The sequence below is a fragment of the Anguilla rostrata genome, chromosome 5 (assembly GCF_018555375.3).
Source record: "Anguilla rostrata isolate EN2019 chromosome 5, ASM1855537v3, whole genome shotgun sequence".
Taxonomy (NCBI): Eukaryota; Metazoa; Chordata; class Actinopteri; order Anguilliformes; family Anguillidae; genus Anguilla; species Anguilla rostrata.
In genome coordinates this window covers 14,237,117-14,259,801 of record NC_057937.1, presented here as the reverse complement: position 1 = coordinate 14,259,801, position 22,685 = coordinate 14,237,117, and the positions used below count along the sequence as shown (strand labels likewise).

General features: G+C 40.0%; 2 protein-coding genes across 3 annotated transcripts in view; one reads left to right on the top strand and one right to left on the bottom strand.

Annotated features, from left to right (window-relative positions):
* Positions 1 to 3,240: 3,240 nt before the first annotated feature.
* slc39a8 (solute carrier family 39 member 8) lies at positions 3,241 to 17,464 on the bottom strand. The gene is made up of 8 exons (XM_064335273.1): positions 16,695 to 17,464; positions 15,181 to 15,343; positions 11,052 to 11,224; positions 10,371 to 10,493; positions 9,518 to 9,673; positions 7,482 to 7,689; positions 6,551 to 6,735; positions 3,241 to 4,424 (listed from the first exon to the last, which is right to left on the bottom strand). Exons 1-8 carry the CDS (start codon positions 16,929 to 16,931, stop codon positions 4,275 to 4,277), a joined length of 1,395 nt encoding a protein of 464 aa, XP_064191343.1. The 5' UTR covers positions 16,932 to 17,464; the 3' UTR covers positions 3,241 to 4,274.
* A 1,169-nt stretch (positions 17,465 to 18,633) lies between these two features.
* LOC135254777 (nuclear factor NF-kappa-B p105 subunit-like) overlaps positions 18,634 to 22,685 on the top strand; it is a 28,213-nt gene continuing 24,161 nt past the window's right edge. For both annotated transcript variants that reach the window (XM_064335269.1, XM_064335268.1), the window contains exons 1-2: positions 18,634 to 18,982; positions 20,422 to 20,459. In XM_064335269.1, coding sequence (XP_064191339.1) covers positions 20,427 to 20,459 — 33 coding nt within the window. In that variant the 5' untranslated portion in view covers positions 18,634 to 18,982; positions 20,422 to 20,426. The remainder of the gene's footprint in view (positions 18,983 to 20,421; positions 20,460 to 22,685) is intronic.

The window sequence follows — 22,685 nt, the reverse complement described above, 5'->3', positions numbered from 1 at the left end:
GGCAGATGATAAATCTTGGGAATTGTGAATATGGGATATTTATTTATGGAGTTCATAGCTGTTTTTGTTGTAATGTGGCCTTACGAGTGTACATCAGCATACAATATACATTGAACAAGTATGATTCAGAAAACAGCTTGTTACAATTCAATGGTCGCCATTTTGCAACGAAAACCAACATACACATGGGGCCCCAGGATCAAGTTTGAGAAACTCGGCGCAGGCCACAGCTGAACTAATCCGATATATTCATTCTCCGATAACTATTCTTTTTTTCATAATTAATTCATAAGAAATAGAATGGTCTAGAAAATTTGGGAATGGAGATTCTGTGGGTCAGGAGTGCTTACATACACTCGCAGTATTGTCAGCGGTGGCCAGTCCTAGTGTCGGAGGGCCATAGCCCTGAAGCAGACCGTAATGTTGACTCAAGTGCACAGCTGCTTGGTCAGGACAAAACCCTCCTGAACCGCGAACACCCTGGGTGTTGGGCAGTAAAACCCTGACACTTGGTCCAGATTTTATTCAAACTGAAACCAGGTGCTCTTGCACATTGAATAGGACACTGATACATGGCTGTCTTTGCTCTTTTAGAAATTTACTTTTTTCTTCTCCACCTTTATTATGCCCTCCATGTTTCGGTAATGTACGGGAAAAGGGGTTGGCAATCGGCAAAGAGAAGCAAAGGTCATTCACTGCTATTTTGCTCTTGAGAAGATTTCCCCAGTTGACATTCTGATGCTTCGAACACCAGGAACACTGTTTCTGCCCAGTCATGCTGAAGCGGTTACAGCATCTCCTGCCAAGTCTCAATAACTTCACTACAGTGCGCTTGAAAGCAAGGCCCAAGCAAAATGACCCGATTCCCAGCATTCCAACACACATCACTCACAATGTGTTAACATTAGCTAACGTGGCAGTATTACAGTAAAATCAAGAGGAAGTTTAGTCTTAGCTGGGCTCTTCCAATGATTATTTGTTTCTGTGGTTTTGGCCAGCCACTTTTTCCTAATAATGCACACAACATATTTGATTGTTAATTTGTTGTCACTGGTGGCAAATAAAATAAGTAATACAAATAATACAATTGAATATAGTTTTGAATGTATGAGTTAAACTAAGTGTATGCCTCTGGATGTATTAACAGCAACATTATATCATTTGTATAATTCAACTGAAATAAAGACTATTTTACGCAGTTTTATATATGATTTTTTGTAATTTTATTTCCAGATCTGACTGTTCACTTACTCTTCACAAGATATGCATTTCTGAGCACAGGAGCATAAGATTTTTTAATATTCTATTTTTATTTTATTTTAAAGGCACTAATTTACACACTAAGCTTGTGCTGCAATAGATTCAAATATTCAATGTTTTCCTCTCTAATGTTACAGTGTATGTTGGCAAGAAATCTCACCAGATGAGTTTTGAACGTGCCCCCACCATGAAGGAGGGAAGTGTCTGGCACCTGGCAAGGGGGGATGGGGCTCTAACGCTCACCCTGGTCCCAGAAACCTGAGCTCACGCAGTTTTCAGGGGAGATTAACTACCTGCCACGGGTCTTGCAGTGCTGGTATGAAGATGAACCGTGTCCTCACCAGATGGCCTTTACTCACCATGTAAGTGAGTTGTGCTATTGTAGATGCACACAGTGAAATGCAAGGCCTGTTCCGTGTATTTTAACTCCTGGGGCCTCGTTTATAAAAAACTTTATAAAAATTTTATTGGGTGTAAACTTAAACGTAATATTAAAATAATTTCCTAAATTGTGCTTACGCTTGGTTTATAAAATAACTGATTCCGAAAAAAGTTGCTTACGTCCATTTTAAGTGTTCTATCTGCGCCTGCATCTTGCGCACCTGTGATATATAAATCTTAAACGAACATTAATTTGAACACGTGATCGTGCTTTACAGATATCTTATCTTGTGCGGACATCAACAGCCACTTTCCTCGAAATAAAGAGCAATAATTCCTCGTCATGCCTGAAATGGATTACAAATTAAATGTTCCACTTAAAGCATGAATACAGCCCACTTTGGGGATTCGTGCGCACCCCTCCCTCAAACGTGTAATAGCCTACGTCCGCATAACCAGCAGGTAATTAACTCGCGTATAATATAAATTTTATATTGAACTACGATCACCATATCCATGTAAAAGTGTGATTTTTATAGGGATTTTATATCTACTATGTATTGTATTCTGCGTAAGCCACTATTTAAGAAGCAGAAGCAGCAACAAGGAAAGACAATGTTGTAGGCTAAACGGGGCACTTGATTCGAATGAGCTTTGGACTAAAATGTCAGCAGTTTTTGACCTCAGCACCTCCCTTTCCCTTCAGTATCTACTTAGTGCCCTTTCCCTGATTTAGATCGTTTGTATAGCAATCAACACCATACTTAAGAAGTAACTTGCTTTTGGTATACTTCTATACCAGGATTGAATGAAGGTATTTCCATTTGGTGGTGGATTTTTTATGAATTGATATGAGTAATAAATGCCACATGCAAAGGTAATCATTTGTTTAATAATAGCAGTGATTTTGTGCTGGCTTCATTCAGAGGAATGCTGAATTTGGACAGATAACATCTGATATATAAATGGATGCATAAATGATATTGCTACCAAAAGGAATTTTATTTTGAAGTATCCAGAACAGTTTTAACTTGTACTAGGCAGGCTTTACATTTAAAAGGATGCCTTGTAAGTTTAGATAAAGTAAAACAAGGTCACCTAAAATCAATTTCACATCCTGTGAGGAAGTCAGAACTATCCCTATATGACCAAGTATCATTTATTGACAACAAATCTCCTGTTGGATTCAGCCACACAGCCAATAAATATCAAGAGGATTGGCATATTTGTGACATATTCATAAGGAATTACCAGTACAATGAACTCGCACTTAGCATTTGTATTGACATGTGGAACATGCCGAAACCAATACACAGAAAACATAAATCAAATGGTGAAGGCATTTTAGAGATTTATTTTGGAAATGTGTTATCCTATGCATTCAGAAATATTAAATAATGTTTATTTAATCATTCATCACATCCATCTTAAATGGAAGGGTTTTTTTGGGGGTTTTTCTCAAACAAACCAAGGCTTACCTCATATGATTAATTTCCATCTCAACTGCACGCAGTTTGACACTGGACATGTAAAAAGTGACCGTGTTCAAAGTTCAAAGGTACTCCAGAACAATGGAAGGATAGGAAAAACACAGCAAACTTCAAAATAAAATCTTTTTATTGCATTTTACCAAACATGATTGTGTAAAAAAAAAAAAGCTGAAAAATTTTGTTCACCTCTGTGATGGTTAAGAAAGACAGCAATACTCACAATTGTTTTGAGCTATAAGTAACTTCCTTTCCACTCGCGCAATTCATTTTTATTTCTGTCACTGCTCCTCAGGTGTTTCCTCATCATAAGATCAGTGGAGTATACTAGTATTAAGAAAATCTTCAAGTTTTAATCCAACCATTCTGAATTATTTCCAGCCATTCCTTCTGGAAGTTAGACAACTATTGCATACATTATTTCCACCCCAGGAGTAAAAGGAATATGAACAGTGTTCAGAACTTGGGGGGCATGTCGAACTCTATATTCCCTTCTTTGATTTGAAGCTGTTTTTACAGCACCTCTCAAACCTCATAAAAAAGTGGTTACGTGACCAACTGGCACAAGCCTTTACAGTGATTTTTATTATGCCTGTGATGCCTATGTGGCATCTTATTGTGAAAGCTGTCAAATTTAATGGTTTGGCTATAAAGCACCCAGCAAGTAAAAGTTTGAATGTTAGGAAACTCTTTGGCTTGAAAGACATTGGTCCATGGACCACTTTCACCATACAGTCGATTCAACAAAAGCACATGGATTAGCAGCAGTGTAAAAAAAGGCAGGAAAAGTGAACCAATGCTGCAGCACACTGTGGTAGATAATGATGCATGTAATAAATAATGCTTCATCACATGACCATAAAGGCCAGGAATCAGTGGATCAATCAAAACAGATTTGTTATCTCTGAGGAGTGCTGCTGTATGGTCCAACTGCCACCGTGTTCTCAAAATGTTGCCGTGGTGACATTATACGTCAGCTTTGAGAGTGGTAGCGGCCGAGTGGAGACCCATGATGGAGACCCACAGTGGAGACCCACAATGCTTTGGTTGGGACCCACGTCTCGGGACGGGACGGTGGTGCCAGATTTTGGGGCTGGTGTTCTAGCGATGGGACTGCTAGAAAGGCCTCTCCTCTCTCCAAGTCCCCTATCCCAGGTGGATTTCTCCAGCGTAAATGGTGATGAGGAGAATGATGCTGAAGCCGGTCAGCAGGCCGACGTTCTGTATCAGGAAGAAAATGATGGCGTTCCTGGTGGTCCTCTCCTGTTCCGCGACGATGGCATTCATCTCGGGATACTGAAATCGAAGACCACAGTCCTAATAAAGACCCACTCATCTACTCCATAACTGCAGAACATTGGAGCTTTTCTGCACAGTACAATGTTCAGTGTTAAATGAACTCTCACAGAGTACATATGATCCCAACTGGACTCCTATGTACTCTGACTCTGCTAGAGTTGAATTAACACTGGATATTTTACATTGTGCACATTCGCAGTCACCTAGAGTGACTGGACAACCTTTACAAAGGGTTCTGTATCATACTCCATTCACATCACCCCATTTTGCTCTATATTACCAATCCTGTTCCCAAAAACATATAACTGTAAGGGGAGTGTTAGTTAACTGGTTCCCCTCCAGAATGAGTATAATAATTATTGGTAAACAAATAACATATTCTTAAGAGGAATTTTTAAGAGGATACAAATTCTAATAAATCAAGGGTAGAAACATACACCAGTAATTCTGCCTTTTAGATTTGGCTGGTGCTGCAAACTGATTTCAGTCAAGTAGTTCAAATTGTGTTCCCACTCTCAATGCATTTCAGCAGGTTTTTATTCGTATAGCAGTTTTTACAAAGGGTGTTGTCGCTTAGCAGCAAGATGACAACCTCCCTCCCAACCCCCAAGGCCGAAGCCAAGCCTCCATTGCGATGTTAACATATAACAGTTTCCATATGAGATAAATGTTATACAAATCGACACTAAAGGCCTTCAGTGAGAATTTCAATCTGGTACAGTCTGTTGTATAAATTAACATGAGTGGACTTTGGTGTATCCTTTGGCAAATTGGAAATGAAACAAACTCACTGAGCCAAGAGCATTTTAACCACCCTGCAAAATTTCAGTGCTAAAACGATTGTTCCCTTTCCATGTTCCAAAAACACGCATCATTATGCTGTTACGCTGTATAATCCAGTGCCTGATGATGTATGGTTACACCTGATAACATTTTAACTACTGGAACTTGAGAAGATAAGGCTTAAAAGGATATCCTCTATCCTATTTTTTTATTTGTTTATTTTTTTATCATGGCAAAATAGAAATTTAGGAAGCAATTAGCGCCAAAGAAATGACCTGTAAATTTGCCTATTGCGCAGATTTCAGGAAGTAAAGTCATTATCCAAATTACTTGGGGTGAACAGGTTTTTCTGATAACAACCCAGGGCAATATTTAGTATCTCTTTGTTGATAAGGAGCTGAAGGATGTGAATTACATTCAGTAAATTGCTGAAGTCTGCTCTTTTCAATAAAGCAGGTACATCAGGTTAATTAGGTTACATTAGGTTAACGCAAACGGCAACCCCTTTTTAAAGCAAAAAGGTTGTGCTAAATGGGCTCTAGTTTCAGCTCTAGTGCTTCTGTGTCCTAGCTGTAGATACAACGTTCAGTCTGTTACTGCTCTTAAATACATCTGTTAATTGCCTTTCTTCATTAGGTTTCACAAAATCAGAATTATTTCCCATAAGACACTAAGCAATTTTCTCATTGTGGCACAGGTTATTGCTAGATGCCTGATTCTGAGATCATGTTCTTAATCTGTGGTGAGTGCAAGGCTAAGCAAATACAGTGGGCTAATATTTTGGACATTATTTTTATTTTTATTTACTTTTATTTATTATTTTGCACTGTAATCCACAGTTTTAGATTTGTAATCAAACAATTCACATGTGGGTAAAGTGCATATTCTCGGCTCTTATAAAAGATATTTTTAATGCATTTTGGTTTCACCAAATAAATAAATAGCATATCTATTAATTATTTTATGCTTCTTTTACTTTTTTTAATAACTGCCAGCTCTTTTCAATATCTAGAATCAGAACTAGATATTGAAAGCTCCATTATACCTGCACTAAGGAAGCAACTGAACACAAATACAAAAAAAAAAAAAAAAACCAGTGAATTCATTTGTCCCAAAAAATATGGTGGTCTGAAATGGGCGGACTATGTATAAGAAGTGCTGAATTTTCTACATGGTGAAACCAACATGCATGAAATACCCTTAGTAAAATCTCAGAATCTGCTCTTTAACCACATGTGAACTGTTAGATTACAAATCAAAAATTGTGGAGTACAGAACAAAATCAAGAAAAAATGTATTTCAGAAAGAGGACGCAGTAGTTCGTTAACAGGATTACTAACCATGTCAGCCAGTGCAATGTAGAGGAACATGCCTCCTGCCAATGCAAAGATAATGTTGGGGGCGAAGTTGCTCCCCAACACGACGCCAATCACCAGCCCAAGGTAGCAGGACATGGCCGACAGCATGTTGAAGAAAATCGCCTGGGGGATACTCATGCCTGAGTTCAGCAGTATCACAAAGTCACCTGCAGGGGGAGCAAGAGACCACAGTTCATCGAGGAGGACCGAAACGCTGCAGTCATAATAGCATTACCCCCTCCCCCCCTCCATTGTTCTCCATGACAAAGCCTAATGCATGCATTCTGATTCTTAAAAATCACAAGTGATTATACTATACAATGTACAGGATTAGAGTAGAGCCTGCACTTAATACAAATTTAACTACTAACTACTTACACATTGCCATTGTGTCATAGGTTGACTGGTGATTTGCTCAATCAAAAGCTCATTGTAAATACTGTAATCAGGGTTATAGTTCTAAATGGTAAATGGACCCCAATTATATATAGCGCTTTTATCCAAAGCGCTTTACAATTGATGCCTTGCATTCACCAGAGCAATTAGGGGTTAGGTGTCTTGCTCAGGGACACTTCGACATACCCAGGGTGGGGGATTGAACCAACAACCCTCCGACTGCTAGACAACTGCTCTTACCTCCTGAGCTATGTCTGCCCAGTTCTATCTGTTTACCGCTTCCCCGCAGGTTTCACTAACACTACAATCTTGAAACAGGAATTCCTTCACGTGGCGAACGCGGGGAAGTAATGCACAAAACCTTCCTTTAGAGGGCTCATAAAACGAGTTCCCTCAGATTTAGACATTCTGCTCTGTGTCCTGCAGTTGCAAGGCCCCCGTACTCTCTGAACCCAGTAAAAATGAGCGCAGCAGTAGAACACCCCTCAGACACCCAGCCCCCCCTCCGGACACTCACCCAGCTCATGAGGGAACTCCTCGCAGAAGATGGCGATGGAGGTGCTGAAGCCGGTCAGCACCGACACGGTGAAGGAGGCCCCGATGGCCAGGCCGTCGATGAAGTTGTGCAGGGCGTCGCTCAGGGTGATCATCCACGCCACCGTCTTGATCTTGGAGATGCGCTCCCCCCTGAGCCAGCGGCAGGTTACCGTGGAGACGTGCACGTCCTGGCAACCCAGGGACATCAACGCCTCTTAAAGCCTCAAAATATGTGGTGCTGAACACATTTCACATGACAACTTGTGTACAGGAGGATATTGTTCACACAAATACACAACCCCTTTCAACAGGGCTGAATAAATCTGGTTCCACAGGTAAATATGTGACTGGCTCTCATTTCACACAGATTAATAAGCTACAAAATTAAAGCTAGATCCACAAAATGAAATCCTGACACTCAGCTGTTGGTGCGGTTTTTCATACAGTTGTATCATACAGCTATAGACCAATATACTTTCAGACGAGCTTCAGAAACCATTGTGGTTGCGAGTGAATGGCTATGTTTGTGTGTTTCTGAGGAGAGCTGAATGTTGTGGTTGGATGAATAGAGCTAAATCCAGCTGTAGCACACTGTGTGTGACCCTGCCAGGTGTAACAATCCACAGTCTTCTCATAAAAACCATCAACATTGAGCATTTAAGGAGGCAAAAGGAAACTAAATATATTGAGAGTCCTACCAGCTTGGGTAAATGTATACTTGCTTTTTATGATGCCCAACCAAAGCTTTGAGCTGATTGTAGTTAGGGTATTCAATCCGATTATCTGCCCACTCTGTGCCCTGTCTTTCTCAAGGTGTCCAACTACAGTACAACACGCTAAATTCCTATCTATTCACAAAGAATCCTCTTAAATCAAGGGGTCAAAGGGGTCAAGGGGTCAAAGGTGAGAGAGGTGCAAAGAACACCATATTTATTGAGGACAGGCATAAATACATCAACTCAGCTCATGTGTGCCGACTATTGTCCTGTAGATAAATACACACCATTTGCAACAACCCTCACTGACTTGCTATGGGAATGCCAGCTCTTTTTTATCCGTTAAATGTTTTGAGCTCAAACTCGTGGAACACACAGCGGTGGTACAGGTCATGTGACACGGGTTCAGTGACCCCCTTCCCTCCCCAGCTGTTACCCTCCATTGCTGCAGCAATTGTTATGAAGTAGGAGGAAGTCTCTATTTTGAGGGAAATTAGCAAATGCCGCCAAATGCAACTTGCAAGCATCTGCGCCGTCTTGAAAACGGAAAATATTTCTCAGACGGCTTTTTTACCTTTGCCCTTCCCCGATTAGGTCATGAGAGTTTGTTTAGTTTCTCTTGTCCCTTCCAAGGCCAGCTTGAACTTGGCCGCAACTCTGTTAACCATTAATGTTATTTCTCCAATTATCTTATTTTCGTGATACTGACAAATGCCATTCTGCCCCATGGATACTCTCACTAGATCTCCATACCACTGAAGCAATTCTGTCAGAAAACTGTTGAGTTTCTCCTTTGAACCACAGGGTATACACCTCTCTGAGTTTCAGTACAACTAAAGGCCAACCAAAAACTAATGCAGCAGCAATGTCACTGTTACTATATTCAAGTGTGTCAGCAGTAGGAAATTAATTCTGATGGGCATTTCCTTCCAACAATGATAATTAAATGTGGCTTAATTTAGACATACACTTATACTTGATTCAAAATGAAGGACAAGTTTTGAGAACAACTCCATTAGTCTACCAGGTAAAACACTTGTCATTTTAGGATTCCTACAGACAGAAATTTCGCATTGCAAAATAGACCAGACAAATAATTTTCAGTGGGGGCTAACTTATGTTGTACTGCCACATGAATTTCTCCAAGCACAAACAAATCAGGGTAGACGTCTTTGTCTGTAAAAAAAATATATGATCCACATTGTACTAAAATAACAAGCACAAAGGCCAGACCCAGGTCAAGACTTCCTGTTTCGGAACTTTCATCTTGATTTTTGGGTGAAAGGACTCGGCCTGCTACCTGCTCTGTGGGAGGTTCTGAGGTCACGCTAGCCTTGTCACTGTTGACACTGCTGAAGCTGGTGACGGCAATGACCTCGGCTTTGCCCGCCACATCCCCGTTCTGGAGAGAGTTGGCCCGGAGCTGCTCCGGGGGCGAGAAGTGACTGTGCCCGGGCTGAAAATTCAGGGAGAGGGAAAAAGAAGAAGGGAGACTGAGAGGAAAACCATGCCAACAAATTCATGCCAGTGCTTCTTTACTCAAACCTTCACCCACAGCTCTGCTGGAAAGTGGACCTTTTCATCAACATTTTCCCAAAGATACATCTGCAGTGTACGTGAGCCAATCAGAGTAAAATTGTGCCATTTCATCTGAATTGCACAGTACGTGAGCTTACGTATATGAACTTTGTATGTGGCTGCCTATGTGGTGGTTGCTTTAAAATCTCCAAGTCTAACTTCCACAGCCTCAACTTGATGTAAAAGGACAATAAAACATCAAAACTCCTTAAGTATTTTTTGCAGGTGAGGCCATGTTAACTGATTTTCATGAGATAATTTCAAAGATAAAATACACTTCAGTAAGTAATAGTATTTTTCCGAAACTTTGCACAATTTGCTTCTATTCATAACGTAACACATCAGGTGTTCTATTGGCTACGATGAAGGCAGGACATGGTACCTGGCTTCACTTCCTGGCTCAATCCTGACTGGTTAAAACCAGTCCGCACACTTCAATATTCCACAGAAGAGCTGGTGTTGTTACTGAGTTATTATAGGAGACTGCATATATCTCTTTATTTGTTTCTGTAAATACTGTCTGCGGTCAGACATGTACAGCATAGAAAAACCATGGGGACAACAAAGATACAAACCTCAGGGTCAATTTTCAGTGCCATCTTCAGTATTTTTTCTGTGACGAAAAGCAGATAGAATCCTCCAAATATTCCAACGGCTTTTGTGATGTAGTTGTCAGATTTGGGATCAAACCCCAAGGCCTGCTCATTTGGGGAAAAGAAAGACATAGAGAAACATGTGTAAGTCTGTAATTCTGTAATTGCATTACAATAACTGAATAATTTGTGCTATAATGACTGAGGAAGAAAGTAATTTATATGATGGCAATTGATTCTAATTACATCCATAAAATCTGTAACCTAAGCATATTAAAGGTTTGTGTTCTAGTACAGATAATGACCTTTAATTACTGTTCTAATACTGATTATGAATTGAATTCCTGTGTCCTAGTACAGATTATAATACTAAATTACCGTGTCCTAGTACACTAACATAGATTGTGTCCTGAGACAGCTGCCCATACCTGTTCCTGGAGATCTACCGTCCTGTAGGTTTTCACTCCGACCCTAACAAAGTACACCTCATTCAACAGCTAGACAGCCTGTTGAGCTGCTAATCAGTAGAGTCAGGTTTGCAAACTCAGGGCTGAAATGAAAACCTACAGGATGGTAGATAACCAGGAACAGGGTTTGGCAGCCCCGGTCTATGGTACGAAATGCTACAGAGAAGGCAGTTATATTACAGGACGTTCCTCTCACCTCCGGGATGAGCTGAAGCACGGCATTGGAGAAGAGCGTGCCAATCGCCAGGCCGATGAAATAGGTGAGCACCTTGGGGAAGTAGGACTTCTTGGTGAAGGGGATGAGCGTCAGACCGAGCAGCGCCGCCAGATTAATAATGGTGACAGCCAAGACCCCAAATCCCCAGACATCTGGGGAAGGGGGAGAGAGAGAAGTCTCTTTACAGCTACCGCTGCAGCACATTCCCCACCCACAAACTGTCAACCCTGGGAAACGTTATAGTCGATCATCGTACCGGCAGCCCAGGCCGCTGATAAGATGTATCAGGAGCTACGGGCGACGAATGCGGGGTCTGCTGATAGTTTGTGCAACCAATACCATCACAGTTCGTTTCAGGCAAACTGCAAAGTCCTTTCAGTTTGCAGTCTGATCAATTATTAGCATCAATCAGTCCAAGGTACAGTAACTGCCTCATCTAGTAGTAACCAATGAATATGTAATGAATAGGCCATATTCAGTCCTGGAATGGAACACAGCCTGACAAACAAGTGAATGTACACACAAGGATCCAGTCTGTAACAGGTCCCTTACCTCAGTGGTGTAATACTACAGTACTGCAGTAAACTGAAATAGGCACCCTAAATCTTAAGGACTTCCTCCCACCCCTGATTTTGCTTAAGGGAGTAAAGCTCAGTTTTCCCCACTGCACAGAAGTGACCGATCTCTCTGCCACTCACAAGAGTGAGCCCATTACCATGGAAACTCCGCTGCTGCTTCACGGCTATGGCTGCCAAACCACATACCTGTCTGTCTTCTTCCTCTGGCCCAGATGGTAATCACATTCTACAGGGCACACCGAAATAATGGAGGATTACCCCCCCCCCCCCCCAGCAGCTGCTGCACAGAACTAGCACATGAAACCAGGTTCCAGTGGCCCATGCAGTAAGCTCAGATAACACTGATTTACACTTTGCCCCGTATTGGTCCTGCTACTGCAAAGTACGATGAAGTTTACTGCGTAAACATATTGCTTTCTTTCTGTTCTACAGCAAATTATGATATAAAGAATGAAAGAATGTGAATGATAATTGAGGCTGAAGGTGAGGTTGCCTAGGGTATGTAGACAGTAGAATGTAGGGTCTAGTAAACTTGCAGTAGTTGTGTCAGTTCACACTGGTTAGGTGAACCAGTGCAAAAAGTACTCCATCTGAGTTATGTTACACAAAGACCTACACTCGTGACAAAGGTAGGGTGCTGCTTTAGTATTAGGATTCCCCTGTTCATATCCTAACCCTATGCATTATGGGATAGAATGCAAAGCTGATCCTAGATCTAGCACTTCTGTTCAAAGATGCTTTCCGAATACAGGCCTGAGTATTTTTCTTATTTGGTGCGTCACCCCACCATCACAATTGAACTCCTGTTGGTTACCTTTTAAATTTTTTTTTAATTAAGTTTTTAATTTGGTAAAATGAAAAATGTTTCATAAATGAATAAATAAAAAATGTAAAATCTTTCATAAATGAATAAATAATTGTTTGTAAAAAAAAGACACTTACAACGGAAAGACATATACTATGACATCTTAACAGAACAACAAGGTTTTGAGGTGTGCACCACACCAGACTAACACATTTTCTTGCATAAATCATGGGTAAAAGTTTGGATAGTGTCGGGCAGAAGGTATTATTGATAATCATGAATATTGATATATGATACATGCCAAGAAATTATTGGCATCTGTTTTTGCCTAATTTACTCACTTAATCTGATATACTGCTCTGCAATCAAGTAATGGTCCATAACGATGTAACCCCACTGCACTGAGGCAACTGACAAAGTTCCTTTAATTAACCTGGCACAGACACAGACACAGATGACTAAAGTCTAAAGCTCTCTATTGAAACTGAACAGCTACTAATAAACAGGTAATTAGCAGTTAAATCTTTCCGCTATAAAACTACCTAGATACACAAGCGCAATAAAGTGTACGTGCGCAACGTTGTCCGTTTTCAAACCATCAGCTATTTCAGCACTCCACTACTTATATCTTTATTTGAATGGTGTGTGTGCCCTGCGATAGATTGGCAGCCTGTCCCGGGTGCATTCTTGCCTTTCGCCCAGTGCACACTGGGATAGGTTCCAGCAACCCTCTGCGACCCTGCCCGAGTGGGTATAGATGATGGATGGATGGGATATATACTGTATATATAAAAACAGTGAGCAATGGATTTCCATTGGATTTAAGAATTTGACTGAGCAAAAATAATCACATAGTGCTGAATATCTTCCAACCCAAAGAGATGCTGTTTTGTTATATAAATATTTTTCATATTGTAACAGGCACACCTGTCTTGGGAGATTTTATAATATCTCATTCAAGGGTAAGAAAGCAAGTATTCTACTTGGGATTTGAACACGAATCCTTCAAGTTCCAAGTCCAGCTTCAGAAATGCGATTGGGTATGGCCTGCCAGTCACTACCAATAGCAGGTCAGGACAGTTTGACCCCAAAGCATTTGGAAACCATTCCCTCTGGCGACACGACTGATAACATCAGCATGTCAATCTTCTCACAATGCATTTACCCTCGCCACAGACACCAGAAAGGCACCACAGACACCTTTCAGCTGACAGACCCACGGTTACAGTTGTAGGGTCATGCTATTGTGACATCATCTATCAATCAATCAATAATATGACAGGAGAAATACACTGCCTGGCCAAAAAAACACTCTAATATTTCGTTGGACCGCCTTTAGCTTTGATTACGGCGCGCATTCGTTGTGGCATTATTTCGACAAACTTCCGCAATGTCACAACATTTATTTCCGTCCAGAATTACATTAGTTTCTGGCCGAGATCTTGTATTGACGACAGGAGAGTCGAACCACTCCGTAAAGTCTTCTCCAGCACATCCCAAACACTTTCAATGGGGTTAAGGTCAGGACTCTGGTGGCCAATTCATGTGTGAAAATGATTTCTCGTGCTCCCAGAACCACTCTTTCACAATTTGAGCCTGATGAATCTTGGCATTGTCGTCCTGGAATATGCACGTGCCGTTAGCGAAGAAAAAATCCATTGATGGGATAACCTGATCATTCAGTACATTCAGGTACTCAGCTGACTTTATTTTATTGCCGCATAACGTTGCTGAGCCTAGACCTGACCAATTGAAGCAACCCCAGATCATGACACTGCCTCCAGAGGCTTGTACAGTGGGCACTGTCCAAAAAAATCCAAATGGCGACTTTTTTTTTTGGCCAGGCAGTGTATATAAAGAGGAAAATAGGACCAGAAAGATTACACACTTTGCGCTTCTGTTTTTGCTATCACAGCATAAACGTGTTTCATTATATTATTTGTGAGTGAGGAATACCAATAAAACAAATTTAAATTTTTTGATTAAAAAAAAAATCAAAATCAAAACGTGTCTGGAAAGGCTTGTGTTTTGAGACATCCATTTCTATACTACAGGATCTTTAGTAAAAACTGTGGTTTATTCTGATATGGTGGATAGATATACAATATCTACAATAATATCAGGAGAAATAACTTATCAATAAAATCACCTTCAAAACCCAGCCTAGTAATTGCAACCATTTGTAACATCAAATTCCTCTCTGAGTTTTTGAGGACATTTTGTCGTAGAACTGGTGGTATTTTCACACTGATGACACAGTAAAATGTTCAGTGGTAAATCAACTCTTAAATGTACATATGGATGTATGTGTGTATATTACATGTAGAGTTGAATTAACACCGAATATTTTACTGTGCACCTTGCTGAAATTCTATTATTATACAGTAAAACTTTTCAGAGCCATTTTAACTCTTACAGAGTTTATATGAGTTCAAGAAAGATCAAATGTACACTAACACATCATATTACTGTACTGAAAGACAGGACCACAGAAGACCTTAAAGAACACATTTGCACCGACAAATCATACCAGAGACTCTGGGAATGCTTGTTCAAGTTCGGATTATTGCAACAACATTGAGAAAACAACAAACCACAACTTTATTTCAACATGTTGTTATATTCTATAAATTCTATAAATACCTATGCAACTGGAGTAATATTTGAATATATAAATTAATTCGGTTTCATTTGAGTTTTTGGACATGATTAAGGAAGGACTCACCAACGGCATGCAAAGGTTCCGCTGTGGCGGGCACATTGAGGGGACAGGGGGGCAGAACAGCCTGATTCAGAAGGGCAGGGCAAATTCTCTCCAAACCATCTGCACTCAGCTGGCTGACGTTGCCCAAGCCATACTGAGACAAGATGTCATTCGCTGACAGGCACTGCAGAAAGGGACAAAGAAATTCATTTTAAAATTACTTTATTCATCAACTTTCATACATAGTAATAAGCAGCTCAATGTGGTTAACAACAGGGGGAAAAAAGACCATACTTAGTAAAACAAGGGTAAAATACAAACAAAATCTGATATGTGGATCGAAATAATAAAAACAAAAAATGAGGGTAAAATAAACAAAAACAGAAATAGGCTGAACTGGATAACTAAAATTACCAATGGATGACGCTTTGCTTCTGCTTATCTCAGAGTTATGATTGGCTGGTGATAAAATAGCGGGTTGGATCCTTTACAGGCTTAAAAACACAAGCTAAGGGACATCAAAATCAATCCAAAACCATACAACGACAGGCTATATGAATGGTGCACGTGCATCAACACGTATGTATTACTCTCTCAGCGGTTCTTCTGATGCCGTAGCAGATGAGATAACACAGTAGTGACCTTGTGTGGAATGCTATGTGACCTGCACTAAGAAATACTCACAGGTCACTTTTCTACAAGCAACTACAAGCGATCTAGGAATTGATTCAATCAACTCAATGGTGTTGAAAAACAAAGACAACCTATTGCAAATTTGAATTCAATTCTTTTTTCTCACTCTAGTCAAATATGCTCTAAACCAGACAGTGACGAATTTAGCATGTGGATACAGTTTATGGTTGTATTCCAAACCTGTCACTTTAATCTGTCGGTGTATATTGCAGTCTGTGTTTACATGTAACAACCTACTTATTTTAATGTTCCCGTACAGGTTTTAGAATTCTGCTGTTGTAACACAGTCCCACCTCTTTGTTATCCATTTCTTCTCCAAAATCTTCAATGTAAAATAAACTCTTTTTCAGAGTACTTTCAACTCCAATAGCGTTTCCTTTGACACTACTAGAGTTGATTTAACACTGTTAAATTTTGCTGCGTGGTGAAGTCGATTTGAGGAGCATCTCAACTGCATTGATTTATATGAAATAATGGATCAAATCTGGATCAAACTATCCAAAACGTGTATTTTATGGCTTAATTCCTACAAGCCAATAAGGCACGATATTATTCAACGAGAGCGTATAAAATAAAAAAAAATATTGTGGTTCATTTTTATTTAAAACTAATATTTTTTGGAGCTGAATGAAATTGGCTTACATCAAAACCAGCATATTATTATTATTTTTCTTTTCTTCTTTTTCAGATTTTGAATTCCGCCAGTGACTAGCCATTGATTGTAAACCAACGTCATGATTGCACTTAACACGTGCCAAAACAGGCGGATTTAAAAGCTTAATTCTGTATTTGAGACTTTGCTCGCGTTATTTCGCAAACAGTTGAGTGTATCGGTGGGTTACCTTTGAGTGTATCGGTGGGTTTGCTCCTTCCAATACATGATCTGGGTTTCTGGTTTCCAGCAATTGCAGAATTTTTTCGAGATTTACAGTTGATAGTGAGTCATTTTCACCGTAGAAACGAAAAATATCCTCAAAAAAATACTTCGACAATTGCCCAGAGACTACGGGTGGTAGAATACATTTTGTTGCAACCAATATCGTCATGATTTTCAGCACGCGAGGTCTGAATATATTCATCTTGTTCTGAAAAAGTCGGACCGTGGTCGGTCTTTCACAGAAATGTTTGTAACTGTTGATGCTGGTTTTGTAAAAATGCTCTACACGAATTCCTGATTATTAAGCAATGCCTTAAATTGTTAAGCAATGTTTTACTTTGACATGGAGGTGAGATTCCCTTCGAAGCAATAATTCGACAATTGCCTGTTCTTAGAGCATGCAAACAAGTAGGCTATTTCACCGTTAACCGCGATTTAATTCTCTGACCAGGTATAGGATCATCCTAACGTCCTGGCGCTTTTATCCTTTCACTGGCTCAATAAAAAAGTAATTATGCCTACCGCACGTGTATATCCTGTGTTGGCTTGCTTAAATCTCTATACAAATGCAAATATTAACAAGGCAAGAGATTACTTCAGCACTCCTGTAGTTCAAAGATCAACCCAGTCCCGAAGAGAGAAAACCTAAAGCTTGCTTCCCCTCTGTCTCGCGTGGTTGAAGTTATTCAGTTTCAGTGGGTCTTTGTGTGTGTGTGTGTGTGTGTGTGTGTCCGTGTGTGTGAGTGCATGTGTGCGTGAGTGTGTGTATGCTCCCCACTGTCCGTGTACCGTGGATTCTCATTAACTTGCGCAAAACTGTATGGAATACCATTGCACTAAAGAGAAAAATAAAAGCTAATACATTGCCCTGTTTTCATGAAAAATCACCGTCAGTTTTTATATCTATTCAATCATTTATTTTAATTTTTAAAATGTATTTATTTATTTTTATTCATGTATTTGGGTGGGGGTGGGGGGCATGTAATGCGACTTCAAAGACGGTTAAATTCAGAACGTTACATCGATTAATTGAATAATAATGATTTAATATCTGAAAATGCACCTATGCTGTTTATTACACTTAGTTATATTTCATGTAATAGCTGTCTCTTAGTAGTCTATTGCCACCATCCTAATCATTACAAGTAAAATGCTGGGGCTGATCCATGCTTTGGGAATAAACCACAGGAAGTGTGTCTATGCCATGACGGAATCCCGTTACCAATCCTAGACAGCCTCCTAGTGGTTGCCACTCATTCTTCATGGGAAAACTTCCCAATTTAGAAAACCTAAAAAAACCCGAAATTATTTTGTAGGAGTTGTGTTAGAAGTCTGAAATACAGGCCATGTATTATCGCATTTCTGTCCTTAAGTCCATAATGGTAATTGTTATACAGTATCTCTGGAAATGTAATATATTCATTCATTTATATTCAATATATTAATATTACTATTAACTTGTGAAATGCTTGTAAAGTAGCCTACATAACATTAATTACAATCACTTAGCAGACATAAAGAGTGTCTTACAAAATTACATCACTCATATTGCTCATATTTATCTGATTTGAACCCAACATTCTGAGAAATAAAAGTACAGTAGTGGTTCATTTTTAAATCCCCCACATGTACCCAGAAAATACAGCATTGCTCAGTTTTTAGCTTGCTTGTTTAGCAGCAATTGGTAGGGAAACTGTTTCCTCAAATTTATTTAACATCCATAGATTTGATTGGTATATCATAATCCAGGTTAGTCCTTAGTCCTAGCGCGTTTAATAGCTGTTTTGTATAATATGAACAATCCATGCTCCATTATTTAAAAAAAAAAAGTCACTCGCAACTTTGAATCAGCATTTAAGACTGTATCCACCAGAGGGCACAGCACAAAAGTCGACTTGCTTCTTTACGTCACTGGGAATTTCCAGCAAGGAAGTCAAGTTTTAACAAACACCGAGGAACAGAGACTGTTACTGTGTTAGCCAAATGACTCGAGACATAAGACTTGTTTAACTTAAAAGCAGTGTTCATACGTGTATTCGCTGCTATATATAAAAAGCATTTCTGTATTTTCCTATCAAACATACGCACGTTTTGATCTCGCCAAATGCAGAAGACTGAAACGGCGCCTTGTAGCTAACTCAGCTATCAAGTAAGCAAGCCAGCTGTCCGCTTGAACGGAGTTGTCATCTACCAAACTAACCAACCAACTTCTGCGCTAGCAGCATAAACCTGGACTAAGTGTAACCCGAAAAGGTACGGCTTCTAATGTATCTGGAATATGAGATTGTCATAAACTTAGTCTCGGTCGTTATTTGATAGTTGGGCAAATGGCAGGATACACTCTTTTCTGTATCCTTGTTTTTGGATTCTGTATTTGTGACTGAAGTTCGATTTTGGTATCCACTTCCTCATAAATCAGTCCTAGCTAGACAATGTTAATTGCACTTTCTGGGTTATTGGTTTCAGCAAGGACATTTTACTTTTACGCATTTTCAATTTATGATGAATCCAAGGACACGCTCATAGTTGTGGTGCCAGCTAGCGTAAAGTTAGCGCAGCAGATGTACTGAACACTAGGAAAGTTATCCGAAACGTAAGTGCTGAACTCGGCTAATGCTAGCCTGCTAGCTAATTAGCCGCTAGCCCTGTTCATTTTATCATGATCTGTTAGCAGCTAGCGAGTTAACTATGACTACTAGTTATTTTGTGAGCCCGTATTAGGAAATGTACATTACATAATTTCATAAAGAATTATATGGATCTGCTTGATCTTGGACTCTTTAAGTAGCATGTTCCTTGTAGTCACATGGTATGACGGTTTGAATCTTCGATTCATGTGTGTGACATGAATGAGTGGGTAAAGTTGGGTACTGTTGTACTGAAGCACACATTTTGAGGATATTTCAGGATTAACGCAGTTTTACATTAGAATGCGTTGTGTGAGATGAAGGGTACATGCTCAGTTTTCTGAAAGACGTTGCTGTAATTTGATCTACAGTATTAGTCTTCTATTAACAATGGATCACCCACTTTTGGGGGTTAAAAAGGATCTCTACTCCACTTTGGACCCAGATGGCAATTGACAGCCTGTGTCCATAGCACTGTTGAGTGTTTAAGGATTATTTAAGCATCGTCCTTCTCATCATTTTTATGGATGTGACAAGCCAAACCTGAAACTAAGGTGAAACACAGGAAGCAAGTTTCCTGTTGATTTGGTAAGGGGCTAAATGATGTTCTTTATCTTTTGTAAGAAATTAACATTTATGTATAGTTGTTTTCTTCACATCACACACAAAGTAAAAGTATGAAAATTGGGTTTCTCAGTAAAAATTGGGTTGCTCAGTAATTCACAGAAAGACTTATTTTGCTCATGTCTTTTGATCTATGCCAGGGGTGTCAAACTCTAGTCATGGAGGGCCACAGTATCTGCAGGTATTTGTGGTTTCCTTTCAATCAGTAGCCAACTAAGGCCTTTAGAGCAAGGTGTTTGGGCTCTTTAGCCAATCAGTGACTTAAACTAGCTAATCGCTTGTGCTGAAACACTCAGAGAAGCAGCAGGCGGTGCAGCCCTCCAGGGCTGGAGTTTGACACCCCCAATCGATGCTAAAATGCTGCAGTGTGTGGATGTGGTGGTGTTCCACCATCAGTTGATATGGATGGTGATTTCAGTGGAACCTCTTTTTCTTTTGCAGGCACCATGGCAGAGGAGGACCCCTACCTCCAAAGTCATGTAAGTACCCGCTAGTATTATTATTATGCTCTTCTTCTTCTTCTTCTTTAATCTTTTCTTTAATCACTGGCCTGTACTAGCAATAATACTGTGCACTGTACTCACAGAGCCAAACTGATAAATTAAATTCAGATTAGCCAAACATTTCAGACAAAACAGCACAAATGCTTTGAAGAGTCCCTGTTGGTAAAAAATAGCCCACTGAGATGGATATGACCACATTGGAGAGATTGGATTCTCGTTATGAGTTGTGTATTGCTGTTAATTTGAGCTCGTTAGCGGTAGTTGTAGGCTGCCACACATGGCCTTGTTGACGCTAGATAATGTTCGCTAACTTTGTTCGCTGAATGATGAACGCTGGCTCTACAGCAGTTTCCTGGCTCCTCCTGAGAGGTGTAAAACGAACAGAGCGGTCGAGGTATGAGCTCACAGGAAGCAGTTCTTGGAAAGTACAAGGAAATTTGGTTGCTACAGTTACCCCTGACTTTGAACGAAGCCCTTCAGTCTTGAGTCCCTTTGTCAGAAAAGCGCTTTCTTCTGTACGAATGTGCCCTTAAATGCAGTCATTCATTCAAGTGCCATTCTCACCTGACCCATTAAAAGACTTAAAACACAATTTAGGCTTTGGACTTAAAGCAGTGAAGCATGTTTCTTCATAAGCTGAAATCTTAGATCAAAACCGTAATGTCAGGACCTTGTTTTTTGGCTTTCTGCTGTCCACCTGGCGATGGAAGAAGCCGTCTTTTAAATGACCCGCCCTGAATCTGCCCCCGAGAAATAGTCTGGGGGTCAGTAACAGCCATGGAATTGGAAATTTCAGCCCTACTGACCTTTTCTTATTACAGCCCGCACACCCACTTAACATCTGCTGCTGTTGGTACCTCTACATGAACAGCAGACCCAGACCATGAAACTACATTGATGGTGTCTGCTGCTCTTTGAAAGACCCTGGTTTAAGTTGAATTTGAATACCCTATTGCCGAACTGTATGGTCTTGTATGGACTCTACCAGGGCAGTAGGCATGGTTAGAGGTTCATTGAAGTTTTGGAGGTCCAATTTAGGATTTAGCTTGAGATTGCCAAGTCCTGTGGTTCAGGATTTCTTTGCTTGCTTTCAGTGTTATCAATTTTATCGTTTCACGCCTTACACATGAGTGACAATAACCATTTCAAGCCTCCCCCACCCACTCCATCAAAAGCACAACAATGTCACTGCACCTCCACTTTTTGGCTGTTTCTGAAAGCGCATACTACATACCACATATGCTATCATTCAGCTCATTTAGTACGTGAGTAAAAAGTACATTGGCTTTTTGGACATACTACGTCATCATAGAAACACTCCACTTCCTTTCAGGGCTTTGTACATTGATGATGGTATGAGACAGGTGTGCCATATTTTTCATGACACCACCCTATGCCGTTGATTGGTTGTCTGGTTGCTTGGGTCGTGGACTATTGCAATGCATTTTGGGATACACGTTTCATCGAATATAGTATGACATCCTGGTATTTTTCGCATAATATTTAATTCATGCTAAAAACGATACATAGTATGTAGTACATAGAGTGCGATTTTGGACACAGCCCTTTTCTTTCCCTTTAAAATGGCAACAAAAGTTGTTGTCTATTGTCAGGTACATTGTGCGAAAAGTTTTTCAGAATCTCTCCTGGCGTATGAGCTCATTTCCTTTACTGTATTTTATTAATTTATTTTTGGAGTACAGTACTTGCGGCCCGATGCTACGTCTGGTGCACTGTTTAGTCTTGTGCTGGTTAAGACCAGCGTGCTAATTAGCTTGATTGGCCTCGTTTAATTGTTTGAGGATAAAAGGAAGCTGGTTTGGATTGTTCACTGCTTTCTGGGTGGAACCGCTTCAGCGTGAAATGAAGGAGGAGGTTTTGGGGGATTTCCCATCCCGTGTCTGATGCTTTGTCCTTTCTCTTCCTTATACCAAGGACAGCAAAATGAATTGAAGGGCAAGACGGATACAGAAATGAAAACATTTTACTTTGTAAATAGACGGGTTGATGACTGGATAATTACACAGTTCTTCGTTATCGCTCAGTTTGCAAACCAACCAAGAAAGGGCTTGGCTAATAGACAAAATGGCAAATTTTAAGTAAATAAATGTAAACATGCCACCATGACTCTGTGAAATACTTCACATCTGTTTTCTTTCACTAAAAGACCAGATACAAATCTTTTGCTCAGTCAGCTCAGTT